At 35.5% G+C, this 17,533-nt stretch overlaps 1 protein-coding gene across 8 annotated transcripts in view; it reads left to right on the top strand.

Annotated features, from left to right (window-relative positions):
* Positions 1–17,184, top strand: part of DNAJB4 (DnaJ heat shock protein family (Hsp40) member B4) — a 36,380-nt gene extending 19,196 nt beyond the window's left edge. For 4 of the 8 annotated variants that reach the window (XM_058439643.1, XM_058439641.1, XM_032155517.3 and 1 more), the window contains exons 2-4: positions 6,049–6,290; positions 13,975–14,543; positions 16,887–17,184. In XM_058439643.1, the coding sequence (XP_058295626.1) occupies positions 6,080–6,290; positions 13,975–14,543; positions 16,887–17,120 (1,014 nt within the window). In that variant the 5' untranslated portion in view covers positions 6,049–6,079 and the 3' untranslated portion in view covers positions 17,121–17,184. Of the gene's footprint in view, positions 1–3,976; positions 3,994–6,048; positions 6,291–13,974; positions 14,544–16,886 lie in introns of those variants that run through there. The other 4 variants (XM_032155518.2, XM_032155519.2, XM_058439644.1 and 1 more) reach the window with 2 other exon arrangements.
* The last annotated feature ends 349 nt before the right edge of the window (positions 17,185–17,533 follow it).

Raw genomic sequence — 17,533 nt, 5'->3', positions numbered from 1 at the left:
AAATCACGAGTATCAGATGTATGTGAGAAAGCATATGGAAGTATTTTATAAACTGTAAAGTATTATATAAATGTTATTACAGGGAAGGCATAGAACAGGTTTTTGTTTTTTTTTTTTTAACACTGAGAAGATAGTAAAATTCAGAGATAAAGGTCTGAAAAGGGAACTTGGCAAGAGGCAAGATATTGGGGGATGCCAGACTCCTTTGGGGGTGAATCTGGTAGTTAATGCTTTATGCCAAGTAAAACTTCCTGAGTCAAAGGAGACATTTGTCAATAGACATCCAAGTGGTAGCAAAATAGTTTATATAGCTTAAAATACTGAAAATAATGTATATGTAGATGTCATATAAATTGTAGTGCTGTCACATGTATTATCTCATCTGACTCTCACAATAATCTTTGTGAGTTAGGTATTCAGAGAATTTAAATGATTTATTTAAGTTACTCACCTGTTAAGTGGGAGAACTGAGATTAGAAACCAAGTATTCAGATTTTTTTTTTTTTTTTTTTTGAGATGGAGTCTCGCTCTGTCACCCAGGCTGGAGTGCAGTGGCGCGATCTCGGCTCACTGCAAGCTCCGCCTCCCGGGTTCACGCCATTCTCCTGCCTCAGCCTCTCCGAGTAGCTGGGACTACAGGCACCCGCCACCACACCCGGCTAATTTTTGTATTTTTAGTAGAGACGGGGTTTCACTGTGGTCTCGCTCTCCTGACCTCGTGATCCGCCTGCCTCGGCCTCCCAAAGTGCTGGGATTACAAGCGTGAGCCACCGCGCCCGGCCTAAGTATTCAGATTTTTAAGTCTTTATTCTTTTGTGCTAGCCCTCTAAGAGGAATTGTGTCTGTATTCTTTTGTGCTAGCCCTCTAAGAGGAATTGATAAATAACGGTTTCCCCTAGATAATTTTCAAGTAATTTGGTACGACTGAGATATGTGAGGCATTGACAGATATTAAGGCTGGACAGATCTTCTGATTCCAAAATCAAAGATATATACTTTAAGAATATAAATATTGGAATTGAAATACAATGAATGCTACCTATGGGAAGTTTTAATGATTTTAAATTTTAACAAAATCAACATGAATGAGTAGCAAATATTAACGGGAATATTTAGAAATACCAATTGGACAGCTGTGTGAGTGTGTGTGCATGTATGCTTATAAATAACATTTTGTTATACATATGGTATAGTAATTTTCCTGGAAAAAAATTTTTCAAGTTCATATGAGATCATCATCATGATAAGAGTAGCTAACACTTTGGTAGTCTTCACTACGTGCCAGTCACATTTAAGTATCACACATTGATCGCATTTAATCCTCACAACAGTCCTAAATTGGTATTAATGTTACCAGCTTAACAGTTAACAGAGTTAACTCTGTTTGACAGATGAGGAAGCTGAGGTCAGAGAGATTTAAGTCCAAGGTCTTACAGCTATAGTAGTGTTACCAGGATTCTAACCAGGCACTCCAGCTCCAAAATCTGTGCTTTTAACCACTATATTATGAATATTCCCTGGGTGTCACCTCGGCAAATATAATCACTTTTACATACTCTGAGGTTATATATTCAAATATCTAAAGCACTGTTAACAGAGTTTAAAAGAGCCCCAGTTTATTTGCTTATTCTTGGACAGAAGTATTGGGGAATGGAGGTCATAATTTTCTAATATGAACCACTAAGAAATTTCATGGCCGGGCGTGGTGGCTCATGCCTGTAATCCCAGCACTTTGGGAGGCCGAGGCAGGTGAATCACGAGGTCAAGAGTTCAAGACCAGCCTGGCCAAGATGGCAAAACCTCGTCTCTACTAAAAATACAAAAAAATTAGCTGGGCGTGGTGGCACGCACCTGTAATCCCAGCTATTCGGGAGGCTGAAGCACAGATTTCTGAAAACCCGGGAGGCAGAGGTTGCAGTGAGCCGAGATTGTGCCACTGCACTCCATTCTGGTCCAGCCTGGGCGATAGAGCGAGACCCTGTCTCAGAAAGAAAGAAAGGAAGGAAGGGAGGGAGGGAGGGAGGGAGGGAAAGAAAGAAAGAAAGAAATTTCAGGGTCCAAGCACCCTGGTTTATGCCTGTAATCCCAGGATCTTGGGAGGTCAAAGCAGGAGGATTGTTTGAGCTCAGGAGTTGGAGACTAGTCTGGGCAACACAGTGAGACCTGGTCTCTATAAAAAATTAAAATAAGCCAGATGTTGCATTGGCCTGTAGTCCCAACTACTCGAGAGGCTGAGGCAGCAGGATCACCTGAGCCTAGGAGTTCAAGGGTGCAGTGAGCTATGACTGTGCCACTTCACTGCAGCCTGGGTGACAGAGCAAGCACCATCTCAAAAAAGAAAAAAAAAAAAGAAATTTTAGGACTAAATGTGACCTATTTAAGAATTAAATATTGCCAGGAAAAGTTTTTCACAGGTGCGTTGGTAAAATATGAGAAGTCATTTGTCCTCCAGCATTTAAGTGATGATCTGAATTTTGATGTAATTTCTTCTGAGACTCATGGCATTTTATCTTCTTCTGTACTATATTATAAACTGAGAAATGATTTGTTGAGTTGGAAAAAGAAAACTTGTTTTTTATTATATATGAATAAAGTCAAAGTAGAAGATGAAGATGACATCAACTGAATAACAAATTATACTTTGTTTTTTGTGGTTAAAATGCTATCTTAATTTCCATTTTTTAAAAAAATTAGTTTTTAGTAGAGATAAGGTCTCATTATGTTGCCCAGGCTGGTCTTGAACTCCTGAGCTCAAGTGATCCTCCTGCCTTGGCCTCCCAACGTGCTGGGATTACGGGCATGAGCCACCTCACCTGACTGTAGTTTTCTTTCAATAAAGGGAAGAGAATTGTGTTTTCATGAAATAATCTTACCAATGTTTGAGTAGTAAAGTAAAAATTTAAAAATGCAAGTGCTAATTTTTATATCTTTGTTAAAAATGCAGCATTCTTTCGTTTTAAGGGAAAAAATGTATGTCAGTTACTAACTCAAGCTAGTTTTTGTTCTCTTCAAACTTTCTGTCACACATACATACATGTAACCTATAACATCAAATAAGCAGGCATGTATGTGATTTCTAAATATTTCCGATAGACAATTTCTATGTATTTTTTTGTTTTATTTTAACCTTTAAAATAAATAAGCTTTTACTTATTTTACTTTTATTAAATAAGCTTTGATCTCAGCTCTTCTCTGTTCCATTTCCCCTACAGGCTACCACTACTCTCCCTTTTACATACTCTTGCTGTTTTTGTCATAATTATTAGCAGGAATGACAATCCCACCCTCCCCTCAAAATTGCCGCATTCATATCATACAAACTTGGATGACCAAGATTTAATGTAAAGTGATCGTATTGTATAACGGATTTTCAACTCCTAAGTAGTAGAGAAGACATCTCAGTCTGAAAAAGTGAATATAAGGGTAAAATATCTCCAAAGTACTATGTACTTTTAATGATGGTCATCTTGATGTTTCACCCTATTTCATCTATTTGCAATGGGTATATTTGTAAATATAATTATTGTCTTTAAATTATTTTCTAAGGATAAATTTCCAGGTGTGGTATTTATAGAGCTATTAAAATAATATTTAGTGGCTTTTACTATTGCCAAATGTTTGAATTATTTACAAAGCTTTACAAAGGTATAAGTGTGCAAGTATCTGCTCATTTTACCAAAAGCTAGCCAGATTGTTGTATTAATAGTCGTAAATCACAATTATATTTGCTTACTTATTAACTTGAAATGTCAAAGTTGAGGTGAATTCTTGCTTTTCAACTTTACTATTATGATTCTTATGTGTGTGTGTGATATTTAAAGAAATGTGAAAATCCCTTTTCACCCTTTTCAGTGTCTAGGGAGCCAGATTTCTTTCTGTCTGTTAATATATAATTTCTCACAAATATGAAAGACCTGGTCTTCAGGTTCTCTAAAATAATTACTGTGTCAAGTTTTGATAATATTCCTAGCTCTCTGAAAATGATTGAATCGAGTAAGTATCTATTTTTTTTTTTCTGCAAACACTACCCACCAGAACAATTTCCGGTTGTTAAACAGTAAAGTCACCATTCCTTTGGTAATGAATATTTAAAGGAACTCCCTTGGAAATGAATTTTGTAATAGGTGATTTTTTATTATGTTTTTACTCTATGTGATACTGATCCTTGCACTGGATTTCAGTTTGGCAATATGCTTTTTAAAACTGGGAGTCTTAAGGTGACTTTGGATATTAGCATTTTTCACCAAGTTTTTTGGATTTGAAAGTACCTTTTGACATTGAGTATTTCTTGGTGAGGCTAAAAAAATTGATAAATAGCTGACAAACCTCTGTAACCTACAGGTAGGCTAGATCAATGTTATACATTTCTAATGTCATGGTGTTTTTAAAGTAGAGAATTTTGAAGAATAGAAAATCATAGCTGTCAAAATGCACAAAGATGAACATTCAGAAAGAATTGCTGAATCATCATTGCTTGGCATATAGAGTAGGCGTTCTCATTTCTTTAAAGGTTAACACATGATTATTACCCTTTATTATATTCTAAACATATATGTATGTTTTCTTTTCCTCATAAAGGTTTCTTAACATTTTATTTGGACCATGTGCAATTCTTTTGACATTTTCTTACTTATCTCTCTAATAGAAATGGGAACATTTTTTAAAAGATGAGAAAACCATACAGGAGAAAAGATGAGTTATATACATAGAAAATGTCTCATAAATACCCAAAATATGTTATACTTTCAAAAGCAGGCATCAAAAGGGCATATAAATGCTATGATCTAACTTTGTTAACAAAAAATTATAAAACTACAGGAAATAACCATGAATATTTATAGAAAACAGGATTAGAAGTAAATACAGTAATATTTAACAGGGATTACCTAAAATGGTATTATAGGGAGATTTTTAAAAACTTTTTTCTGTGTTTTCCAAAATCTCCAACAATGAATATATAATTAGGGAAATGTGTTTTTGAAAGAAAAAATATTTCTCATATTACTGCCCCTTAAGTGGCATATCCAAATTTTACATTGATCCAGTTGCAGTTAAGTCTTGTAAGGAACATGAGTATGTACTGTCTGTAACCTGATACTTTGTTCCAGCTTTCCTGCAGCACCAAAATTCTTTAAATAGGGACCCTGTGGGGCGGCTGCGGGGGACGGGGGTTGAGGGGTGGCAGGGACCTCATTCAGTTTTAGTTTAGTTGAAGTAACTAAGTTCAGATACTAAAATTTCAAAAATAAATATTTGTTTGCCAGAACTATGAACTCATGTATACTAGAAATAACTAGTTAGCTAAAATTATGTTTAAATCCTTTACTTATTTTAAAATGCATTTGAATTTTATTATAGATACTCTATTAACAATGTGAAACTAGTACACAAACTTTCTGGCGTTTCTGATTGATAGACCCCAGGAATTTTGAAGATGATGTAAATTACTTGAAAATCCTAATTTAAATAACTCGCATTTTAGTATTATATACTTAAATAGACAAATAGCTTAAAATTAAAAAATACTTAGAGTTGTTGTTCCTTTTAGCTGTATATTAATTTTAACTTCTTTTAACATAGCGTGTTTAATGACTGTAATGATTTTTCACCTAGTATGGAGTACATAAATATATAGTTGTGACATTCTTTGTTGAAATATTGGCATGTTAACCCATTTGTCCTGTTTAATTAGGAAACAAAGATGGTAGAGCCAGTTGGAAAATGAATAGTTAATCGTGGAGGAGGAGAAAACATAGCTCAGTACTTTGACTAGAGGCAGCTGGGAAAGTGACGTCCTGTAGCATTTGCTGTTCTAGAAAGTACAGAGACACGTAGTGAAAATGGGAGGATCTAGAAGGAGGCTGTCTCCTGTGTAGTGTATATTTATCTGTAAGTGAGCCGTTGGGGAAGGATTGAATACAGAGACACTGTCTGCTTGCTGCCTTAAGACAGCTAGCTGAATTGCTGATTAACTTTTAAAATACCCAGCTTGGTTTATTTTTCTTAAATCTGTTGCTAAGACTGGGGACGCTGTTTTCTTTTACAAAGGGAAATCTAAGTTAATTTCAAGGCATTCGAAATGGGGAAAGACTATTATTGCATTTTGGGAATTGAGAAAGGAGCTTCAGATGAAGATATTAAAAAGGCTTACCGAAAACAAGCCCTCAAATTTCATCCGGACAAGAACAAATCTCCTCAGGCAGAGGAAAAATTTAAAGAGGTCGCAGAAGCTTATGAAGTATTGAGTGATCCTAAAAAGAGAGAAATATATGATCAGTTTGGGGAGGAAGGTAAGTATTCTCTGTATATCTTTCTGTCTCTTCAGCTCTGTCTCTTTTTCTCTTTCTCTCTCTCTCCCAGCCTTTTTCCCCTCTCTCTCAGCTTGTGGTTATCCTTAAATTGGATTCTCAGTCGTATCAAAAGTAGAAGGACAAATAATGGATAATAACAAGGTTTCACCTCTGATCACATGAATGAGTATTGCAGAGCTATGAATGAAATGTCCTTGTTTGCCTTTTTTATTTTAGCATTTTGTATTATACATATTTTATCATTAGACTTACAATGTTAACAATGTATATTTTAAAATAAACCTTGAATTCCCATACCTATTAGTAAATTGTGTCAAAAGTCTTATGCAACCTGTTTTGTTTTCTAATGAATTTTCTGCCAGAACCAATAAAGAGTCTTTAGTCATTTAAAACCTTAAGATTGGCATTTCAGGTTCTGAGTAGTTTATACCTTATTCACAAAAACAAAAAGTAGTTTTTTGCCTTTCTTATAGCAAGGCTAGTTTAGACTGAACAAGACAGAGTTGTGACTCTCAGAAGCAGAAGGCGCAGGCATCTAGCTTCTAGTTGTTTTTGGCATTCTGCCTGGAGAGGAAAGAATTTTCCTGATGTCATAAAATACCAGAACAAGTTTTTAGCTTAATTGTAAACAATAATTGTGTGCCAAGAAAATGAAATCTCAGAAATACAATTTTTGACCTAAAATGGCCACCTAGTTAGAATAATTACTGATTTACTTTTAGGTAACACTATTTCTTTAGAAATTTTACTATCTAGGTATAGAGAAAAACATGACAACTTCCCTTTCCTCTCCCTGCCATACTTTTGTTTTTTGCATTGTGAGATCAAAAACTAGTGAGCACAGCATTTTAAATCAGGTTTGTCCATTACTTCCATATAAATGGGGCTATGAAGTAAGACTATTTTAAATTGCTAATTGATAACACAAAAAACTTTAACTTGTGCTGGTTTGGGGATTTTCAACTTTTAACATCAGGACTAAGTTATTTGATTATTAGTTTTTCTCCCAAAATATTGGCTTTCAGATCACTGTAGCTGTGAAAACTTTTTTGTTATCCCTTTGATTCCTTTATTACATCTAACATCAAATTTTCCTAATTAGAAATATATCCTTAAAATATAGACAAGCAGTGACTGCTTATTTTGAATGAAACAAATTAAATGTAGACAAGCAGGGTGATTGTATATAGAGGGTTTTTTCCTTCTTGTTTTGTTTAGCTTTTTTGGTCTATGAGTTGCCCAAAATTGAAGTTTATGTTGCTGGTTTTGGTGTGGTGAGGACCTACAGTGTCAGGTTCTTACAAAGTAAATATTGAAAAAGGCAAATACTGGGCAGTTCAATCCTGCATGATACCTATGGCCATATTACCCAAAATATCATGACTTGGTTTATCTCAAAAGCTAAGCAGGATTCTGAGATACTACCAATAATGTATTACTATTTCTAAAGGAGTTATTTTGTAATTTTGTAAAGAAATTCACAAACATGGAATGACACTGTGAATTCCTGTGAAAAAGCAGATATCCACTGCTTTGTATTTAAAATATTTTGCAACAGTTCAGTGATAGCTCAAGTCTGTGGCTAAGCCATTGGATTCAGGGTTTAGTAAGGATATTTGTCTTCAGAATTTTCAAGTCACCAAATGATACATTTTTCTTGATTTAACATTACCTCTTAATAGTGCTTTTCTAGAGGGATTTTTCTCATTTAATTTTTATTGGTCATTACACAGTGAGTGAATTTTTTAAAAACTAAATCACCCTGAATCTGTATATCCTGGATTTTTTTTTACTTACATAATTGATATAAGTGATAGGAGGAAAGAGTGAGGAGAGAATACCTTTTTTAAAACATAGAAATATATTATGCAGAAGTATCATTCTCTAGTTATAGGTTACTTGAAAATACAATTGAATAGGCCAAGCGCCGTGGCTCACGCCTGTAATTCCAACATTTTGGGAGGCCGAGACAGGCAATCACCTGAGGTCAGGAGTTCGAGACTAGCCTGGCCAACATGGTGAAACCCTGTCTCTACTAAAAATACAAAAATTAGCTAGGTGCGGTGGCAGACACCTGTAATCCCAGCTACTTGGGAGGGTGAGGCAGCAGAATCACTTGAACCCAAGAGGTGGAGGTTGCAGTGAGCCGAGATCGAGCCATTGCACTTCAGCCTGGGCAACAGAGCGAGACCTCATCTCAAAAAAAAAAAAAAAAAAAGGAAAAAAAGAAAATACAATTGAATGAAAGTTATTTGAATTATTTTTTAGAATTATTCTTCCTTCACAGGAAAGTATTATATTTATTTGCCATTTATTCAGAATATCTCATTCTATTAAAAAATCCCATTTAGATACACTGTGAAAGTAGGGGAAAACATTTTTTCTCTTTGCCTTTTATTTATCTCCAGACATGGTTCCATAGGTTTCTCCAGCAGTAACAAAACACTGAACTTTAGGACTATGGAAACACTATTAATTTACCTGGTATCCTTCTTCCCGCTCCCCCTGAGTTATTACAGTCTTGGGACTTAGAGCTGGGATGGTGGGAATAAGGAACCATAAACTGAAAAGTATAAAAGTTGCATATGCTAAATTTATGTATTCAGGAGTGAAAGAACTAGTAATCCAGAACACAGTATATTTGTGTTCTGAATATTCACAATTTAAAATGCTTTGTTTTAAAAACAGTTGGCTAGCTGGGTGAGGTGGCATATGCCTGTAGTCTCAGCTAATAAGGAGGCTGAGGCTGAAGGATTGCTTGAGCCCAAGAGTTTGAGTCTAGCCTTTCCAACATAGCAAGACCCTACCTCTAGAAAAAACAAAGGAAAGAAAAAAAAATACAGATAACTCAAATTTACTTTTAGGAATCTATAAAAGGGAAACAAAAACATGTCCACACAAAGACATGTGCCTGAATGCTTATAGCAGCATTATTTATAATAGCCCCAAACTGGAAACAATCTGAAAGCACCATAAATTGGTGAATTAAACAAAATGTGCTATATACATTCAATGAGGAACTATTTAGCAATAAAAGGACCAATTTGTGAAACATGCTACACCATGGATGAACCTCAGAAACTATGCTAAATGAAAGAAGCCAGATGTAAAAGACTATGTATTGTATAATTGTATTTATGTGAAATGTCTGGAAAAGGTCAGTATATAGAAAAAGAAAGCAGATCTTTCTTGCCTAGGACTTGAGGTGGGAGCAGGGATTAGCTACAAATAAGAACTAGAGAATTCTTTGGAATGATGGAAATGTTCTATAACTGGATTGTGATGATGGTTATACAGCTCTATCAATTTACTATAATCAATTGAATTGTATTTGTACAGTAGGTTAATTTTATGTATGTAATAAATCTTTTTAAAAATAAAATTTATCTATAGTTGAATCATTTGAAAACAAAAACCACAGAACTACAGAAATTTAAAATTGGATTCTGAACCACTCTCTAAAGTTTTAGGTTTAGTCTTGAATAGTTTAGTGGATGTCAACAAAAATTTGTGTTAAGAGATTTAAAAGAAAAGATTTTCAATAACACATCCTCATTTATTCCAGTTCTCTAATTTTTTTATGCTTTCCTTATTTTGTTATTGCTTCTGATTTATTCAGTAACTTCAAATATTAAAAGGTAGTGTTTAAATGATAAAACTTGTATTTATTAATCTTTATACTAGTTCTCTTCTGTTCTTTAACTTACATATTTAGCTAGCTGGATTTTTTTTTAATTCACTATGTGTTCTAAAAACGTGTAAGTAAATTTGATTTTCGTGAATTAAAACTGTTTAAAAGATCTCAGAATCTCATTATTTGATAACTGGAGTCTTGCTATAAATCTAGATTTTTACATATTAGATCTCCTTGGATGGAGTAAGAGTTATTAAAGTATTATCATGTTTTTTTCTTTGCAATCTGAATTTTTCTCCGGTGTTTCTTCTTTTGGAAACTTTTAGTCAACCTTAACTAATTAGTGGGAATCATTGTCATAGATAGTATTCCAAACACGTATTTGGTTTGGGATTGCAAACTGATTGACTGGTTAGTTGTAAAATAATAGCAGTCTTGCTAAATCATAGGCAAATGTTGCTTCTCTAGTGCATTTTTTGATCACACAAAGTGATGATGGTGTCTAGAAAACATTTTGAGTAGCAGAGGGAATCCAATTGGTTATTAAACATTTCCATTAGCGTTCAAAATGTACATGATTAAGAACTGACCATATAGTTAATGTGACATTACTTATAATTTTATGTGCTAGACAATGCAAGTGATACTTGCATAATAATGTATACTATAGTGGCATGAATTTTGGTAGGATTTTTTTGTTGTTGTTGTTGTTTTTGAGACAGAATCAGTCTCCTGAGTAGCTGGGATTACAGGCGGGAGCCACCACGCCTGGCTAATTTTTGTATTTTTAGTAGAGATGAGATTTCACCATGTTGGTCAGGCTGATCTCGAACTCCTGACCTCATGCTCCACCCACCTTGGCCTCCCAAAGTTCTGGGATTACAGGCGTGAGCCACCGTGCCCAGCCTAGGATTTTTTTCATTCATTCGAGTAGCTTCATTCTTTGTCTGAGCTGCATAGTTGACTGTTTAATAGTGTCTAGGAAAACCTCAAAGCTGCATTGGAGTCTTTTTATCAGCTTTGATAAGTTACTTTGGACTTCGTATGAATCTTCTCAGGGACTTTGTAATTCTGACCGAATTACCCTTTTTGGCAGAGGAGGAAGAGATTTTCCAGAAAGCCAAACCCATGATGTAATAAATTAAAACGTTATTCTTTCTTTTCATGAATTCATTATGGGTGCAAGTATTTAAATTTTGTCTTATAAGAGGCTAGATTGGGCAGGCTGATTTACCCAGTTTACTTAACTCAGTTAAATAATTATACTCCCTTAAGTGTATGGGATGAAGGATAAAATGATTTAAATAATTTAAGCATTGGTTGAGTCACTTTGGTCATGACCTTCAGCTACATACTATTCTATCATTAAAAAAAATCTGCCATTAGCTTTTTAACATTTGGAGCTATAATTATACTACTAAAATTTATAAAAGGGAAATTTGGATGAGCTGCTTACGAAAAGATCTTGTCCTGCTTATACTTGTCATTCAGTTTCTACAAGGAATTTCCCTAACTGCTATTTGGATATGTTGTTCAATATATATTTTGGCAATTTTCAGATTATTAGGTCTCTCTTGATCTCTCCAGATTTCTATTCATGGATGAAGGTAAAAATTTAGATATCACTTGAGACCCTGTTAGATGAAATAGAATAGATATATACCTTTTAATGGAAGAAGCCAAATGTAGAATAAGACGTAAGCAAAACTAAGTTTCTTTAAAGTATGTTGTGTGTTAGTGGCATTTTAAATTGTTAAATCTCTCATATATGTATATGTGTGATTATATTTTACATTGTTTTTGCGTCTGCCTTTTTCTCTGTACCGATACTCAAGACAGCTTTTTTAGTTTTGATTTAGAAGGACTTTAGGAATTAGTTCATTCCCCTCATTCACTAAGCATGAATACCTACCATTTTCAGCTCTGTATGCATGAGCAATGCAAAATAAATATATTTCCTGCCTTCAAATCACTCACTGTTTGGAGATATTAGAATCTCCTAGCTTAATCTGTTGGATTTTTCATAGTTTTATGATTTTTAGATTCTTTTCCTGCTTGTTTCTTGATCAGTATTGACCCCTTAAAAGATCACCATACTGTTGTTTTTTGGGTTTTAGTAGAACATTTCTTTCACACACAGTGGAGAATGTTGTTTCAAATATAATATTTTGTGGGTTAAATATTACTTAGTGGAACCCTTAAGCAAAGGGTCAAAAAGTCACCATATTGTTGCCTGAGGTGGACTGTTAACAAGAGACAGAAATAACCCATATAGAGGCCTTACGTGTCAAAGTTTACAGCTCTTGATTTCAGTCTTCTTCTTACAAGCATTGAAATTAATGCTAAGATGTGGTATGCCTAAACAAATTTGGTATCTAGAGTAGGAATGACAATTTTAGTGTCTAAAAAACCATTTTTCATAGAGTGTCCTCATTATTAGAATTTTTTTCACTCTCTGCCACAGAGTTCTATTTTAATTTTTTTTTTTTTTTTTTTTTTTTGAGATGGAGTTTTGCTCCTGTTGCCCAGGCCAGAGTGCAATGGTGCAGTCTTGGCTCACTGTAACCTCTGCCTCCCAGGTTCAAGCAATTCTCCTGCCTCAGCCTCCCAAGTAGCTGGGATTATAGGCATGTGCCACCATGCCCAGCTAATTTTGTATTTATAGTAGAGACGGGGTTTCACCGTGTAGACCAGGCTGGTCTCGAACTCCTGACCTCAAGTGATTCACCCGACTCGGCCTCCCAAAGTGCTGGGATTACAGGTGTGAGCCACTGCACCTGGCCCTATTTTAATTCTTAAACAGTAAAAGATGTTCTGAAATAAAACTAGTTAGAATGAATATGGTATTTTTATTACATTATATTTTTACATATTTCTAATTTATATATAAACAGTATGAATATGGTTTTTTATATTTTACTATATATTTTATTAATATATTTTTAAATGTTATATGGTTTGATTGTATTAAAAATTAAAGATTTACGTTCTGCACTTTGTGTTGATTACTGAAGACCTTCCAATTGACATCTTTTAAAAACTTACATATTTATAAGTAGATACTTATATAATTTATATACTTCAGCATGCCAGATTGGTAGTTTATAAGATAAAGAGTTCCCAGTTTTATTTTCTTTTTCTTTTTCTTTTTCTTTTTTTTTTTTTTTTTTTTTTTTGAGACGGAGTCTCACACTGTTGCCCTGGCTGGTGTGCAGTGGTGCGATCTCAGCTCGCTGCAACTTCTGCCTCCCGGGTTCAAGTAATTCTCCTGCCTCAGCCTCCTGAGTAGCTAGTATTACAGGCGCCCACCACCACACCTGGCTAATTTTTTGTATTTTTAGTAGAGGCGGGGTTTCCCTATGTTGGCCAGGCTGGTTTCGAACTCCTGACCTCATGATCCGCCTGCCTCAGCCTCCCAAAGTGTTGGGATTACAGGCATGAACCTCTGCGCCCGGCCTTATTTTATTTTTCTTACTTACCTGTGGAACAAAGAATCAGGAATAAATATTAAAGATGCTGATTTGGCCGGAAGCAGTGGCTCACACTTGTAATTTCAGCACTTTGGGAGGCCAAGGCAGGCAGATCACCTGAGGTTGAGAGTTCGAGACCAGCCTGACCAACATGAAGAAACCTCGTCTCTACTAAAAATACAAAATTAGCTGGGTGTGGTGGCGCATGCCTGTAATCCCAGCTACTTGGGAGGCTGAGGCAGGAGGTAGAGGTTGCGGTGAGCCGAGATTGCGCCATTGCACTCTAGCCTGGGCAAACGAGCAAAACTCTGTCTCAAAAACACAAACAAACAAACAAAAATGCTGATTTGGAGGAAGAATTTGAAAACTAACAATTTAACTTAGGATGTAATCATCAAGAGTTTTATAGCTGTTCTGTATTTAGTTAAAGTGGCATTTCTGGCCAATATTAATACATTTTAATGTAAGTTAGCCAAAATTTATTAGCAATACAGTTTTTGAAAGTTTAACTTTTAAGAGTTGCAAGCTTTTTTCTGATCATGCTTATCTCTTCAATTAGGGTTGAAAGGAGGAGCAGGAGGTACTGATGGACAAGGAGGTACCTTCCGGTACACCTTTCATGGTGATCCTCATGCTACATTTGCTGCATTTTTCGGAGGGTCCAACCCCTTTGAAATTTTCTTTGGAAGACGAATGGGTGGTGGTAGAGATTCTGAAGAAATGGAAATAGATGGTGATCCTTTTAGTGCCTTTGGTTTCAGCATGAATGGATATCCAAGAGACAGGAATTCTGTGGGGCCATCCCGCCTCAAACAAGATCCTCCAGTTATTCATGAACTTAGAGTATCACTTGAAGAGATATATAGTGGTTGTACCAAACGGATGAAGATTTCTCGAAAAAGGCTAAACGCTGATGGAAGGAGTTACAGATCTGAGGACAAAATTCTTACCATTGAGATTAAAAAAGGGTGGAAAGAAGGCACCAAAATTACTTTTCCAAGAGAAGGAGATGAAACACCAAATAGTATTCCAGCAGACATTGTTTTTATCATTAAAGACAAAGATCATCCAAAATTTAAAAGGGATGGATCAAATATAATTTATACTGCTAAAATTAGTTTACGAGAGGTAAGTTGGTAGGACCTAAAATCCTAAGACGAAATAATTATGTAGTTGATCATAGGGAGTGTATCTAGATAATAGCTAACATTTATTTAACGCCTGTTACACATTAAAAATAATTATTATAACAATCCTCTAAGATAGTACTAGTATTATACCTCTTTTATGGATGTGATTATATTTTCTAACTTTAGTTACTTACAATTAAAGTGTCAAGTGTTAACTGGATTATGTACTATGAGGCTGCTTTTACAAATGTGGTTTATGAGATCTGCATTGGTAATCTCAACACATTCGTCTTTGTATACAGGGTTTGTTCTAAAGTTGTTAATATGGAGTAATAATTGCATAACAAAAAAGATTAGAAGAAAATAATTTAAATTCACTATAAATAAATGTACACATTTATATTAATAAAATATACATTTATAAGTGCATATAAATATATACATTTATAAATTATAATGGTATTGTGTTAATACGATTATTATTTGAGTTCTTATTTGCACTATTTTTTTTTTTTTTGAGACAGAGTCTTGCTCTGTCACCCATGTTGGCATGATCTCGGCTCACCGCAACCTCTGCCTCCGGGTTCAAGTGATTCTCTTGCCTCAGCCTCCTAAGTAGCTGGGATTACAGGCACCCACCACCACACCCGGCTAATTTTTGTATTTTTAGTAGACATGGGGTTTTACCATGTTGGCCAGGCTGGTCTTGAATTCCTGACCTCAGGTGATCCACCCGCCTCGGCCTCCTAAAGTGCTGGGATTACAGGCGTGAGCCACCGCGCCCGGCCTATTTGTACTATTTCTCAAATTGGATTGTAACTTTGCAAATATGGTCATAGCAGTTCCCTGCTTCAAATTCTTAAATTGCTCTATATAACCTCTACCATAAAGTCCAAACTCTTTAGCTTAAAATAAGTCATTTTAAATCTGAGGTCTACCCATAAAATGTATATGCACTTCCCTAAGTTTGCTCTATTATTATTATTATTTTTTTGAGATGGAGTCTCGCTCTGTCACCCATGCTGGAGTGCAGTGGCACAATCTCAGCTAGTACTGCAGCCTCCACCTCCCAGGTTCAAGTAATTCGCCTGCTTCAGGCTCCTGAGTAGCTGGGATTACAGGCGCCTGCCACCACGCCCAGCTGATTTTCATAATTTTAGTAGAGACAGGTTTTCATCATGTTGGCCAGGCTTATCTTGAACTCTTGACCTCAAGTAATCCGCCCACCTCGGCCTCCCAAAGTGCTGGGACTATAGGCGTGAGCCACCGCACCTGGCCCAGTTTGCTCTATTATTATCTTTTATACTTGAGCTGTACTCTATGGAACACTATTGTTTCTTACCCTGCTCTAATACCTACCTGCTACTGGTCCAGTGCTTAGTTCAAGCATCCTCTACTCCCGGAATCTAAGGGGTTAAGTTGGGTGCTCTTTCTCTCACAAAAGACCTCCATGCTTACCTCTGTTCCTGCACTATACAGTATTATAATGGCTAGTTTCCTTCTATGTTTCTGTGAGTTCCTTGTGCATTCCTTGAGCTGGGGTCTGTGTTCATGGTCCCTATAAGGCTCACCATCTAGCCAGAATGTGTGGCATATAGTAAATGCTCAGTAAACATTTATCTAAAACAAATATATTTCTTGTCCTAATACTTTCCAGAGAAATAGTTGCTCCTATCCTGTTCTTTCTAGTCCTGAATTTCTCCCTCTTCTCCCATTCCAATCCCTGCATCTTGAATGTATTAATAGCAGCTTCAAAATAACCATGTCATTCCAGGGCAATGTGGAATATATCCTTTACTTCTCTTTTACCTTTTCTTTTTTTTTCCTTTGGTAACATATCTAATAATGCATGTCCTGAAAGAATTTTCCTTTTTTTCTTTTCTTTTCTTTCTTTTTTTTTTTTTTTGAGACAGTTTTGCTCTTGTTGCCCAGGCTGGAGTTCAATGGCACGATCTCGGCTCACTGCAACCTCCACCTGCCGGGTTCAAGTGATTCTCCTACCTCAGCCTCCCGAGTAGCTGGGATTACAGGCATGTGCCACCACGCTTGCCTAGTTTTGTATTTTTAGTAGAGATGAGGTTTCTCCATGTTGGTGAGGCTGGTCTCGAACTCCTGACCTCAGGTGATCTGCCCGCCTCGGCCTCCCAAAATGTTGGGATTACAGGTGTGAGTCACCGTGCCTGACCTCTGAAGGAATTTTCTAATGAGGAAAAAAAATTTATAACTATTGTTACTCTTTTGGAGGTTAAAGTTTTACCTTAGTGGTATTATCCTTTACCATTTGTGCTTAGATTTTTGAGTTTTGAAGTGTTTTCATTTTATTTTATTTGGTCCATTTTAGGCATTGTGTGGCTGCTCAATTAATGTACCAACACTGGATGGAAGAAACATACCTATGTCAGTAAATGATATTGTGAAACCCGGAATGAGAAGAAGAATTATTGGATATGGGCTGCCATTTCCAAAAAATCCTGACCAACGTGGTGACCTTCTAATAGAATTTGAGGTGTCCTTCCCAGATACTATATCGTCTTCATCCAAAGAAGTACTTAGGAAACATCTTCCTGCCTCATAGAATGAAGAACTTTGTTACCCATATTTTGATAAGGCACTGAAAATATAAAAGGACTGGCAGTTTACTGATGTAGATGTGAATTCTGTATAAAGATGTGTAAATTCTTTTGAGGGTTCATTAAATTGCATGAATAGAGACGGGTCAAATAGGCAAAAGGGATTTTTACAATTAGAGATAAAAGAGAAAACCATTCACTATATTTTATTTCATTTCTCCTGATTCAGATATTTTTAGTTATTTGCTTATATGTAAAGGTTGTTTTTGTGGAGTCAGTAGATATATTTCTAATAAAGTGCTAGACTATCCAATTACTTAATTTCTTATACCTTTAGATAATCAGTATGAAAAGTTCCCATTTATAATGGAAATGAAAATTCTTAACTAAACTATACATGTAATATGTATTTCTAGAA

This window comes from Hylobates moloch, unplaced genomic scaffold (assembly GCF_009828535.3).
Source record: "Hylobates moloch isolate HMO894 unplaced genomic scaffold, HMol_V3 SCAFFOLD_5, whole genome shotgun sequence".
NCBI classification, from domain to species: Eukaryota; Metazoa; Chordata; class Mammalia; order Primates; family Hylobatidae; genus Hylobates; species Hylobates moloch.
This window is presented reverse-complemented; position numbering and strand designations above follow the sequence as displayed.